The sequence below is a fragment of the Cyprinus carpio genome, chromosome A16, assembly GCF_018340385.1.
Source record: "Cyprinus carpio isolate SPL01 chromosome A16, ASM1834038v1, whole genome shotgun sequence".
Taxonomy (NCBI): Eukaryota; Metazoa; Chordata; class Actinopteri; order Cypriniformes; family Cyprinidae; genus Cyprinus; species Cyprinus carpio.
Window position 1 is genome coordinate 14,140,138 of NC_056587.1, and position 14,397 is coordinate 14,154,534.

The 14,397-nt window shown below is 37.4% G+C and overlaps 1 protein-coding gene across 1 annotated transcript; it reads left to right on the forward strand.

The window, feature by feature from the left end:
• The first annotated feature begins 378 nt into the window (after nucleotides 1-378).
• LOC109050564 (terminal nucleotidyltransferase 5A-like) lies at nucleotides 379-6,254 on the forward strand. The gene is made up of 2 exons (XM_019068126.2): nucleotides 379-799; nucleotides 4,594-6,254. Exons 1-2 carry the CDS (start codon nucleotides 644-646, stop codon nucleotides 5,617-5,619), a joined length of 1,182 nt encoding a protein of 393 aa, XP_018923671.2. The 5' UTR covers nucleotides 379-643; the 3' UTR covers nucleotides 5,620-6,254.
• Nucleotides 6,255-14,397: the final 8,143 nt, after the last annotated feature.

A 14,397-nucleotide genomic window follows, 5' to 3' on the forward strand; every position in this document is an offset into this window, starting at 1 on the left:
TTGTAGTCTTGTTTGGTAAATTATATAAATATACATACATACATGCATGCATGTATAGGCATGTATTTGAAATACAAGACCATAAGTTACAAAAAAAAAAAAAAATTCACAGATACGGAGCACTTAATAGTAAAAAAGTGTGTTTATGCTTATGCTGTTGTTTTGTTTCTGGTTCCTCTCTTCAGAAGTGAGACATTTACAATTACAACTTCTTATGTGCTGCTTTGATAACTGAGGTCACAAGCAGGGTGGGTGTGTTACAGCTGCACGCCTCCGCCAATCCAATTAAAGAGTGCTGTGAAATTATTCATGAGCAGATATTCGACCAGTAAGACGCGCGTATGCAAATCTCTTGGCTATAAAGAGCATTCAGATGGTGCGTATCTAGCATTACTGTAATACTTAACGCTTCTGTTGGTCGTACGTGGATTGGGAATAGTGCATCACGAGCGTAGCTGGATGACCTCACAAACCGTGTCGATCTATAAGCTATATAGCTGATATCGAGTGCAACTGTGAAATAACTCAGCTTTTCAAAAACGACCTTGCGAAGGAACTTCATCTGTTCGGAAAGGCTGCGATATCTGTACGGGAGTAGACCAGAAGTTTTTGCCATTTTAAACTGGTTGTTCTTTCCATCGCCATGTCCTCCGGTGATGTGTCAGAGCAGTGTCGGCGGTTTTGCGTGTTATCTTGGGAGCAGGTGCAACGTTTGGACTCTATTCTTGGCGAGACGGTTCCAGTTCACGGACGTGGAAACTTCCCGACGCTTTCGGTTCAGCCGCGACAAATTGTTCAGGTTATTATGAAAACACATAACGTTATCTGAATACGCTTTCTCCACTACAGCATTTAGTTATAAACTTTACTTTTTTGGGGTCTGTATAATATTTTACCTTTATTTCCTTTATTTCATAATATGGCTAGATTGTTTTATAATGCATCCCTCGATACTAATATCATAGTATGTTACTTTTACTTCTTTTTTTAATTACTAGTGAATAATTCAAGCATCATTTCTTATCTCCATTTCTCTAGTTTCATTAGTGCTTAGTATTCCAGTAGTGAATATCTATTCAATTAGTTATTAGGACCCTTGCTACTTGTCACTATATGTATTCAGGTCGTAACCAGGTACTTAATCCAATTTTTCTACTAACTATTGATTTGCCAGGAGTATTTATTACTTGGTTCTTGTAACTATTATATTAGTAACTAGTATCTATTACAGTTGTGCCAGTACTAAATGAATATACATACCCATTTATCAAACACTTTTGTGCATTTCAGTTTACTGTGTACTTGTAACACTTAAATCTGAATTGTAAAGTAAAAAGCAATTATAACTAGTAATAATTGTAACTGATATTAGTGTTTCACGCATAATAAAGCTGGAATAGATACTAATACCATATGGGGACTATAGGAACTAGAACCTAATGAAGAGTAAGAGAAAAATCTGAAATACATACTTGTCAGAAGTGAATATTTAATATCAGAATCACAGTTGGTTACAGAATTCAATGACAAAAATGTGCAGTGGAATATATATTAGTCACTATTGCCATAGTTAGCAAAGGTATACATATTAGTATCTAATGAAAAAGCATTTGTTAAATTGTAAAAGATGCTAAAAGTGAAAAAAGTTCTAATGAGAGAAAGTCTTTGGTAAGGCAAAAATAGATACTAGTTAATTATAAGGAATAACTGTTACTGCACAACCAGCTATTGGTGTAATGTCTCAACCCTCCAAGGATAAGCAAAACATTCTTAGCCTTTGGCCCTCCAGTAGATACAGAAAACTGTGCACTTGGCAAATTTAAGAGAGTTGTTAATGACTTGGATGTTCTCACGAAAACTACACTGAGTGTGACTCATTACCGACCCTAATCCCATGCAACGTAACACTGCTTGAGTTAGTCCTGTGATAACGTGCATCAATACCCCCCTTCTCAATGAAAAGAGTTCTTGTTCTTATACACAAGCAGTGTGGGCTTGCATCTACACATGCAAGCAGATATTGATCTTTTCTTCAGATCACTTCCTTTAGTACGGCTTCACCCAACAAGAGAGGGTTTGTTTCAAGTGTTTTAGGTAGAATGCTCTTGCAGTTGGACAGAAAATGTGTTCAAGATTTATCATTTAAGTATATATGTGTCTGATCCCATATGGCAGCAGTTTGAGGGAAGTTGTCCATCAATCATGTCTACATCTGATATATTTTATTTCAGTGTTCTCAAATACTGTGAGTGCTTTATACGGTGACATGCCTTAGATCCTAAAAACTGGCTTAAGATGGCCCCTGTTGGTTCTAATTATATGGAAATAGAAAGTAACTATGAACTGTGGAATCTGACAGTTTCCCTTCCTTTGATCCAGTTCTGCTATACATGGAGTGGACAGTAATGAGTGGTCAGTCTCTGTTTCATAATACATCATCTGCCTGTGTTTGAACAGATAGTAATGCCCTGTCAATAAAACCTAACTAAGAAGCCCATTATATTTAATGGAAAACCTGTAAAAACCAACTTTGATGTTTTATTACACAGCCCCCACATGCCATTGCAAAATTTACAAAAGATGGCCACTCGTTTTCCTCAACCTTATTGATTTGCCACAGCACCGTTTCATTACATGGACTTTGTGGCTGTTTTCATTATCATCATAACGGTGTTATGATTGCACATTTGCACATTGTGCTGTGATGTACAGTTAAACCATAAAATGTAGGTTTTGAATGCAACTGCGTATACCTGACTCGCCATCATCTTAATATAATATTCACATGTGTTGCAAGGCGATCCGGTTCAACCCTCAAACCTTTGGTGGAAACTGAAGAACCTTTGAGTTTGTTTCGCAATATTTTTTGAAACACCATTGATTGATGTTAATACAGACAATAGTCTGTTATTAAATAAAGTAAATACACTTTTTGTTTAAATAAATCACACCCTTTATGCTTTAATAAATTGCACTTGGCCATATTGCAATTTCACCTTGATTCATTTCACTGCGTTCACTTGGTCGATTGCTGCAGTCTGACATAATGTGTAAAAATAGAAGGTTAATGATTTGATTGACAGGAGTGAGGGTAGGTGATCTGATTGACACTAATCTGACAGAGCTGTGGAAAATGAAGGATACGTGCATTCAGGACGGCAATAATGAGTTTGATTTAAGCACATTTTAATATCTGAATGGTCGTAAAACAATATAAATGGCATACAAAACTGCTTGGTATGCATAAAATGTGGACTGTGCCAAATTCCATATTTTTGTCTTTATTGAATTAGGCATTTATGAATGTGTTCCTGATTTACCATTTGAGATTTATGAGACCTTCATGTGAATGGGAAACTTGCAACTGCCTCTATCTGTATTCATAAGCAAACAGTTTTGTATAGAATGTTTTGCAGCTGTACAGTGCTGCATGTTCCCAAGTGAGTCTCTGTGAATGTATCACTTTAGATGCACAGATGTGTCAATCTTTACAGTGCACATTCGTTATAAATAGATTAATACTAATCTTTACGATTAGCTTCAGCTGAAGTTTATGCATGAAAATATTTACTGGGAACATAATAGAGATGCTTGGTAGTGAAAATCTAAGTAAAATGAAGATTGTAAACCCAATAGTTAACTTTTTTTATTTGAAGTGCATACAAAATGACTTCCAATTTGCAAATAAGGGCATTCAGTACAGAAGATTGACAGCTTTCTTTTTTTTAAAGACCAATTACAGTAAATGATGTTAAATGTGTGTATGTGGCATGTTCAAATTCTCTCAGGTGTGGCTTAGTTGGAGACATTATTCTACCTCACAACAGCTCAATCATAGCAAAAAATAGAGAAAATGTTAAAATGGCTAATAACTGCGGTGACTTGATGTGTTATTAATCACTGACTATAAACCAACTGTGATTCTCAGGTGTTCACAGTATAAGGGAGAAATGAAGAAATCTGTTATTTTAGCAGTTTTTGAGTCAACAACACTGATGCCTAGCTTAATAAAATTATGTGTCTTATTAGGCGTTTTAGATAATAAGGTAAATATCTAATTGCAGTGGTGGTAAAACAAAGTATCCTTAAATTGTTCAGATAAGGAAGTGTTTAGTGTGGTATTATGTTTGCAGGTTGTATGTTACTGATTAGAGATACACCCATATTTAAATTATGATTAAGTTAATATTATAAGCAATATTATAAGTTATTAAATTATGTTAATTTTATGGTGGATAACTGTTAACTGGTTTTGTCTAAATAAATTAAATCAAAGCAATAAAAAAATTGATCATTTATAAATTTTTATTTATAAATGAGATTTTCTAAAAAAATAATTTAACAGTTTTATTAAATATAGGTGTTTTAAAAATTCACTTTAAGTGAGAGTTAGATGAACACCAATGTCATCTAAATGTAAAAATATATCCAATACTGACCTATATATATATATATATATATATATATATATATATATATATATATGTATGTATATATGTATGTATGTATGTATGTATGTATGTATGTGTGTGTGTGTGTGTATGTATTATTATTTTTTTAACTCCAATCTGTGATTTTAAACTATTTCTGCAGGTGGTTCGAACACGTTTGGAGGAGCGAGGAATCACTGTTCGAGATGTGAGGCTGAACGGCTCAGCTGCCAGTCACGTTCTGCACCAGGACACAGGGCTCGGATACAAGGACTTGGACCTGATTTTTGGCGTTTCTCTGTCAGATGACCAGGCCTTCCGCGTGGTTAAGGATGTGGTTCTCGACAGCCTGCTGGACTTCCTACCCGAGGGTGTCAGCAAGGAGAGAATCTCAGCACTTACTCTGAAGGAGGCTTACGTACAGAAGTTGGTGAAGGTTTGCAACGACAACGACCGCTGGAGCCTCATCTCTCTCTCCAACAACACCGGCAAGAACGTTGAGCTTAAGTTTGTGGACTCTCTCAGACGCCAATTTGAGTTCAGCGTGGACTCCTTCCAAATAGTCTTGGACTCCCTTCTTCTGTTTGACCGCTGTTCAGAGACTCCTATGTCGGAGTGCTTTCACCCGACGGTGTTGGGTGAGAGCATGTATGGGGACTTCGAGGAAGCACTCGGCCATCTTTGCAAAAAGGTCATCGCAACGAGAAACCCAGAGGAGATCCGAGGAGGCGGGCTTTTAAAATACTGCCACCTTTTGGTTCGAGGGTTTCGGCCGACCTCAGAAGGAGAGATGAAATCGCTCCAGCGATACATGTGCTCTCGGTTCTTCATTGACTTTCCGGACATAGGGGAACAGCAGCGAAAGCTGGAGGCATACCTGCAGAATCACTTTGCTGGAATGGAGCACAAACGGTACGACTGTCTGGTCACGTTATACCACGTGGTCAATGAGAGTACAGTGTGCTTGATGGGACACGAACGACGGCAGACATTAAATCTTATCTCTATGCTTGCACTGAGGGTGCTGGCTGAACAGAACGCCATCCCCACGGTTACCAACGTCACATGCTATTACCAGCCGGCAGCCTATGTGCGAGACATCAACTTCAATAACTACTACATCGCTCACGTGCAGCCGCTGGTGCACACCTGCAGTAGTTCCTACCCAACGTGGCTGCCCTGCAACTGACCCTGAGGACCTCTAATAAAAATCAAGTTCAGCCCTCACACCTTCCCATGTGGTGAAGTCGATATGCAACCAAGTGATATATAAACAGTTATTTCCGCAAACACAAAAATGGACGTTTTCCAAACAATGGCAATTTTTATGCTAAATGTGACATATATAGAATGACTGCTCACTGCTGTATGTCTGATTTGAGCCGATCCTTACGTATTCTGTTCTGCAGAGTGGATGAAGATCTTTTTCACATGTAGCAGGAAAAAAAAAATATTTTCTTCTCTAAACTCATTATAGATTCAGTTAAACTCTCGCAGGTTATGTAAGTGGGGAAAGAAGGCTGCATTTTGCGTTGTGAAGCTATATATGTTTTTTTTCTTTTTAATTTTTTTTGCCAGACTGTGGTTTCAATCAACCTCTGTTTTGTGTCTTGGTTTTTTAAGGACCAAAGATATTTTATTTTCGTTGTTAAAACAGAAAGGAATGTTTGCTGTTGTAATTCCAAGTGCCTAAAAACATTGTACAAAAAAAGTGAGACCTGTGCTTTCTAAAACCATTTTTTTTGTCTCCATGTTAATTGTAAAACTCTATTTTCAGGGATGGAGGCATGTATTTCCATGTGATTAAAAAAAGCACAAAACCTATCTTCTTGTGTTCTGGACCTCTTATATATTTATTTATTTATATAAAAGCATATATATTTATTTTGCCTTTGAGTTGGTATTTTGGCAAATAATTTGAAATGGTAAGGAGTTTCTATATTAACGGAGCATTTATCATGAGACGTAAGAGGTGAAAGTGGTCAGTGATGAAACTGCAAGTGTAGCAGTGTTGTGGTCTGAATGTGTGCTGACTCTTAATCTGAGAAAATTTATCCATTGTAGTTCCAGGACATGAACCATAAGGATCCTTTCTAAAGCACAATGGCCCCTCTTTTAGTGTGACACTAAAGGTAACAGACAAAGGCTGTTTTGTTAACCCACCCATGCTGCCCCTGGAGATAGAATCCTATTTCCTTGCATAATGCCATATCCATGTCATTGTTTTTGTAAACAACAAGGAGCTGGTATTGCGATGTTAGCTAACAGATCTAGGGATGTGATGTTAAAAATTATTAATACTGATTAGTAGACTTATGTAGGCCGTAATTAAATTTTTTGTTAATTGCTTTATGCATATAAGTTAAAATAGTTTAAATAGACATAAATATTTAGTTTTAATGTTATCACTGCAATTGGTTCATTCTTTCGGTTCAGTTTCATTTAATTTAAAGAGCGCCACATCACTTTTCTTGCGATGGTAACAGTTATTGGACTGGTTTCGGTAAGGGGTGATCCATGAATTCTCCTTTCACCATTGTGCTCTTGAGCCTTTTTGTGCCATTGCCTTTTGGGAATCAATTAATAAAGAATCTATTTAGAAACTCTCTTCCACACAAACTTTAGGAGTTCATGAGAATATGGATTTTTATTTATTTATTTATTTTTACTTTTAAGTTTTTATTTAATAAGTTTTTGCAATTTTGAGTGAAAAAAGCATCCTTAAAAATATTATGGCCTGTTTTCTGACAATATGTATTTTTATGAATTAAATAAATTCAAAAAATGAGTAAATTTATTAATAAATAAATATGAAGTATTTTACGACTATCATTATTATGTAAGATTTAATATTATGACCAATAGTTTTATTTATTTATTTATTTATCTTATTTTTTTATTTTTTAGAGAGAGATTTACTTGCCAATGGAATAAAAAAAAAAACGCTATCCTGTTATGATGTTTATGATGTTTTAAGAACATTTCGTTTAAGAAGAAGAAATATATATATGTGTGTGTGTGTGTGTGTGTGTGTGTGTGTGTATATATATATATATATATATATATATATATATATATATATGAAGGTGATATTTCATTGCAGTGTCAGAGAGAGACATAGGTCAAGTTTCCTTTTTATTTTTGTCCCGGCTATTCAAAAGGCATTAGGGGAGCAACTACAGTCATAAAGCTGAAGTAGAACAACTGGGGAATAATACTTCACTTATTCCCTCATGTTAGGCCTCACATTATAAGAGAGGATATAAATAAAAAGTTTAAAAGACTAAGGAACCCTAAAGAAAAACACAGCCTTTGGTACACCATGTGTAATGTCCCAGCCTGTGCAAACAGTGTCATTGGCAAAACCTACTCTGTCAGACAGTGGCTTAAAAAATTAGGATGAGGTAGTGCTGTTTAATTCAGTGGGACCTGAACCACAGACATGCAGGGATATATAAGGACATGCTCGAACATGTTGAGACATGTTTTAGACAAGAAGCGACAAGCTGTGACATTTATTTAGCCTATGATGTAATTTATATCCAGCTATTCTCTATTATCTACACCTGTTATCTTAACAGTTTTTGTTACCCTTTTTATGTTAACCTCCTTGTGTAACTGCAGATGAAACCAGTAAGTTAAAATATAGAAAAAGTTTTTGAAAAAGTATAAAATGTCATAAAAAACAGAAACATGTTCACAAAAGTACAAAAAACATTAAACCAGAAACTTAATACAGAAGTTACTTAATACAGAAGCCTTCAAAATGAGGACAACACCTCATCAATGAGTCCTCTCATAGCAATTTCATTTAATGGCACAAAATGGCAATATTATATGTCACATATCATGATGTTATTCTGAACAACTTTGGCTACAGTGATACACTGACCCGAAAAAAGTTGGACACAAAGACCACATTTAAAATAAAAGAACAAACACTCTTTTAAAACATTTAATAAAAATAAGCTTGTTTGGATTTAAATGATAAAACAATAGATATATTGGTAAGATAAAATGTTTTAGAAAAAGTTAATATGATGAATTACACAATTGTTCAAAAGTTTGGATTCAGGTTTATTAAAACAAATTGCATTTAGCGCGGACGCATTCAATTGATCAAAAGTAACATTAAAGACTTTTTTAGTTCTTTCAAATTCTTTCAAATTAAGTATTCTTTTGAAGAATTCTAAAAATGCATCACAGTTTATACAAAAATAGTAATTAGCACTGCTGTTTTCAACACTAATAATAATAAAAGAAGCACCAAATCAGCATATTAGAATTCTATCTGAAAGATCATGTGACACTGAAGACTGGAGTATGATGCTGAAAAAATCAGCTTTTACATCACAGGAATAAATTAAATGTATTAAAAATATTTTAAAATAGAAAACAGTTAAATTGTAATAATAATTAACAATATTACTGTGTTTTTACCGACCACAGACTTTAAATGGAAGTGTTTGCCAACTTCATTCATCCGGTAAAAATCACCTTGACACCAAATAAATTGTAAAATGCCACTTAGTTCGATATTTTGTGTCTATGCAAAAACATTCAGACATTTTGTCAGACTTAAATGTCCAAATACCTTTTGGGTCAACTGTTTATTCAACACAGCAAAATTAATTTGCCTAAAGTGTGTGTGCCTCTTGTAAAACTGAAAACCTTTCATGGAAAACGAATATGATGTTTAATATTTTGGTAGGGCTGGGAAACATTTCTCCTCTGTCCATGCCAATAACATCCATGTGTGTGAGTCATACCTGTCTGTCTTGTTTCCCCTGGAACAATGACGCTCCTTGTCTTCATCCTTGAATCACCGAGGGCAGGTCAACCGGACAGCCGGCGCAACACAGAGCAAGTGCAATATTCACTGCTGTTCATGGCATTCTTAAACCTCACAGGATTACCTATGGAGAGAACACAAATTAAGTTTGAAATTTAATGAATGTGTTTATTCTATTTGAGAGAGTCAGACGTACTCATCCTGGATAATATTCTTGATCATGTGCAGTCCTACTGACAGTGATCTCATGCCGAATTTAGGTCAGTGTAGACTAATGGTTTTAATGATGTGTTAGTAAAAAGATGATTCATTCTCCATTAATGAGCCATTTAAATTATAACGTCTGCCACATTTACAGCAGCATCAGAGACTGTGTGACACAAAATAGCTGAATCAATCTCCATTAATGAGGAATTCACATTACAACCTGTCTAAAACATCTAAAAGCAGTTTACAATTAGTTTTAAATTTTAGCACCAAACCATAAAAACAAGTTTTCCCTCAAACACCATTGCTCCATTCAGTATAAATGGAGAATTTTAACATTAAATCTTTGCGTCAGACCTAACACCACTGTTATAAACTGACCATCACTGAAATGGGTATCCAGAAAATTGTTGGAGAAACGGCGGAGAAACCATCAATTCATGAATGGAATGCACGATATGTGCACTGAAGCCTTAGGGGGTAAAAGACAATGTTATCACATGTTTCGTCATTTGAATCAGGGCACAAAAAAGAATGGAAAGGTGAACAGGGCGAGTCTCTTTTCAATTGAAAGAAACCAAATAAGTTCCATTCTTGAAGGAATGCTATAAAGTTGTAACTTGAAGATGTACAGACCACAAAAGGTAGGTCACTCATTATAATGTGTTGAGGCTATTTACAAGTACTTTTACAGATCTGTTTCTGTTATTGATCTGTTACACTGTTTTCAAATGCCATAGAAAAGCCTGTTATTTCTTTTTTTTTTTTTTTGCATAATTATATTTCTTTTATTTATTTATTTTTATTTATTTTAGTGCCTTAATCAGCATCAAATACTATTTAACTTTAACTTTACAATAAAAACAACATTTCATATTTTATAGATAAATTTGATAGTAGCAGTTTTAAAAGTTTTTCTTTAAAGCCTAGCATTAAAATCAGGACAGTCCATGAAAGTATGCTTAATAGTCAAAAGACATTACACGCACACACACAAAAAAAAAATTCTTACAACATTAATATTTTTTCATACACATTTTGTTTGAAATAATTTAACTTGCTTATAACAGTTTTTGTAAAAACATCTAAAAATAGTAACATCTTTAAAAAAAAAAAAAAAAAACATTGGCTAGCATTAAAATCAGGTCAGTCCATTAAAATATGCTTAATTGTCAATGGTTACTGATATTTCTAGGCAATAACGCAGTGCGGTCACATTAAATCCTACTATGACCTAAGATATTAAGTAGATGTCATATGTGGGTTGTTTTGATGTCCACAGGAGGTCTGGTCATCTGCATGTGTGCTTGGTAATGTGTGGTCTGTGTAATGAGAGTTAACAGCAAACCGGCAAGGAGGAAGGATATTGATAGGCTATTTACTCTCTCAAATGGCTTTTGGTCTGGCCTGAGTCAACTTGGGTCATAAAGCACAGGCAGTGAACCCTAAGTAGCACAGAGCTGCCCAACTCTCAAAACTCCCAGAGTCAGCACAGCCACACCAGACATCTATCTGCTCTTGAGTCTATCTGCTATTAAATCAGTTGCATTACTGAACATAGTGCTGCAAGACATTGTACAGCTGTACAGCAGTGGGTCAAGTTTAAACATATCTGTTAATGTTCCTGACACACAATTAATTTTTTTTAGTTTAGTTTAGCTTCTAAGGAGTGCTTTCTAATAATTTGTCAAAACAAGGAACTGAAACAGGCTTCACGTGTGCTTAGGATGCCTTAGGCCCAAAACATACTTACATGCTCAGTTTCACTTACATTGGACCAAAACATACTTGCATTGCACATGGGCACAATAAAGCCCCTTTCACACTGCGATTCCGGAAAACACACAGGTAATGTGTCCCGGCAATTCTTCTCTGGTCGCTATATTTTGCCCCTTTTACACTGTCAGTTATTTCCCAGAATCTGTGCATGCGTTCACACCATAGACTGTAAAAAAACATGGACGTACTGTCCGTGACGTCACCTGTAGATTCCCGAAGAGCGGTTTTGAAGCGCAAAGTGGGCGGAGTGGGCCGTCACCATCTTGGCAGTGCGTCACTGCACGTCTTTCCCGGATAATCGAAAATGGGCAAAAAGGCTGGAGCTGGTTGCTGAAGCCACGCCCACCTAGCGCGATGGCAGTGTCAGCAGCAGCAATCCACCTGTCACTCAAGTGGCCACTCCCTTAATTATGCAGAACTTTAAGGCTTAATATAATTTAAACTGATTAGTTATAAAAAAAATTCACCCCCCTCACAGTTGTCATGAAGGGCAAAATTAGCTATATAGACCAAAATCATTCAGATTTTTTTTTTTTGCTGTAAAGTTGGGCATTTTAACATGGGGAGTCTATGGGATTGATTCCCTTTTGGAGCCAGCCTCAAGCAGCCAGTCGATGAATTGCAGTTTTAGTCACTTCCTTGTTTGCTTCATGAGAGAGAGCGGGAGGTTGCCGCTTGGTTCACACACAACCCGTAAAGGTCCTGCAATTACCAGGGGGGCAGGGTTTCATATTTTATTGAAGCATCCCTGGGCGCTGCCATCGGCTAGCGGACCCCCACCTGCTGTTAACATTCCATTGACTCCCATTCATTTTGGCGTCACTTTGACAGCGAATAACTTTACATCTGAGGCGTTTAAAGACTCCATTTGTCCATTAATTATTTCTAAAGAAACACGAAAATGTAAAAAAGGCCCCATTACCTTGTATCATACGTTATGGCCCCGTAGAAGCAGTTTTTGTAAAAATAGGCTAACGATTGTGTTATAACCTGCGACTCGTAGTCGCACAGTAGAGAAATTACCATATGGACAGGAGGAGAAGCTCGCAGGCAATCTTTTACTGTCTATGAGGCAATCGGGGGGACGTGGAGGCATGAAGTCAAGGGAGAAGCCCATAGAGAGTCCATAAAAGCAACGGGACAAAATTATTCAACAACGTCTGCAAGATTTGGTGGGTGATTCAGATTTCTCTTGGCACAGCGATTAGAAGACTTACAATTGTGAGACAGGTTGCTCATGTGACATTTACTTCATCAAGCTCGGTTTGAGTCTGCGCAGTACGCTCAACCCCCAGGAAGTGCGTGCTTCTAATTGACTTCACTTGTCTCCGTTGAATCCAACGGGGTCGCTGTGTCCATTTCTTTTACTGTCTATGGCAATTACACGTGACATCAGGATGTGATGTCGTATTTTTTCATTGCGAACGTTGATCTGCCCTCAAACGTTGATCTGCCCTCAAAACACCTGGTAAAAGAGTCGCACGATAACATGCGTCATCACTACGACACACCCTTTACGGCATTGGTTTTTGGCTTTTGTTCAACACAGAGCTCGTTCCGGGACTGAACCCAGCAAGGTTACTAGGTCCCCAACCCGGGATCAAACCCAGGACGTGTTTGCGTTCACACAGAAGGCATCCGGCAATTTTCCGGGACCAACGTGCAGTGTGAAAGGGGCTACGCACATTGCCTACTCATCCAAAAACTGAAAAATGCTCCCTTCGGAGGACGCATTCCAAGGTAGGAAGGCATCAAGGCACGTCCGAATTCAGTGTTAGTTTCAGTTCCTGTCTCCTGAGATGCCTTCATCTGGCCGATTTTTGAAGGCAGCATAGATGCATCCTTCGCTGCCTTTGATATCCCACAATCCTGTGCGAGCGTACTGCGCAGACTCAATCTGAGCTTGATGACATAGATGTGACGTGAGCAACCTGTCTGACCAGTCTTCTAATAGCTGTGCCAAGAGAAATCTGAATCACCTTCTGAATCTTGCAGAGATGGCGAGCGTGAACAGGAGCAAATTTTGGTAAGTATTCTGATTAATTTTTTTGTCATTTTGCATAATCACAATCCCCCCGATTGCCTCATAGACAGTAAAAGATTGCCTGCGAGCTTCTCCTCCTGTCCATACAGTAATTTCTCTACTGTGCGACAGAGAGTCGCAGGTTATGACGCAAACGTTAGCCTATTTTTACAAAAACTGCTTCTACGGGGCCATAACGTAAGATACAAAGTAATGGAGCCTTTTATACATTTTCGTGTTTCTTTAGAAATAATTAATGGACAAATGGAGTCTTCAAACGCCTCAGATGTAAAGTTATTCGCTGTCAAAGTGACGCCAAAATGAATGGGAGTCAATGGAATGCTAACAGCAGGTGGGGGTCCGCTAATCAATGGCGGTGCCCGGGGAAGCTCCAATAAAATATGAAACCCTGCCCCCCTGGGTGTATCTGACATTCTTCTTCTTCTAGTGTTTTATGGCAGTTTAGCGGCAAACTAGCGGAAAAACGGCAAACTAGCGAAAAAAGGTACATTACCGCCACCTACTGGTCTGGAGTGTGCACAAATTTGGAAGAAAAAATAAATAAATAAATGAAGTCTCCGACATTACCATAAAACATCCCCTTTAGCTCTATTCCAAAACCTATTCCAAGCCTAGAATTTTAAGGTCATAAACTTACTTTACGCAACAAGGGGAACGCAAACGCGAGCGCTTCGTCAACAACACACTGTCAGCGCGTGTCCCCTTTGGACGTATAGGTCTTGGGCGCCGCGTTGCATTCTGGGATGTGGAGGCCATGTTGATGGCCTCATGAATGTAAACATACAGCAAGTCGAACGAGAAGAAACAGAGTTGGGAGAAAGAAAAAATATGTTAAAAATCGCGAAAATGTTGTGGGATTTACAGGGATACGCTAAGTAGGGATGCCAGGGATCGGTATGTGGACAAAATCGGCACTATTAACGGTTTGGATCAATATGAAAATCCCAACAAAGAGTGGAGCACCGACGACGAGTTGCTGCCGCACTTTCGCATTGCAGATATCTTCGGCTACCTTGTTTGTTTTGTGAGCGCCTACACTTCAGAACAGTTCCGAAGCTACAAGTCATTGGAGTCTCATGTGCAGTTCACAAATGGATGGGTTAAGGAGCTGCAGATCATAAAGCCGGCAAACAGTATACAGTAAT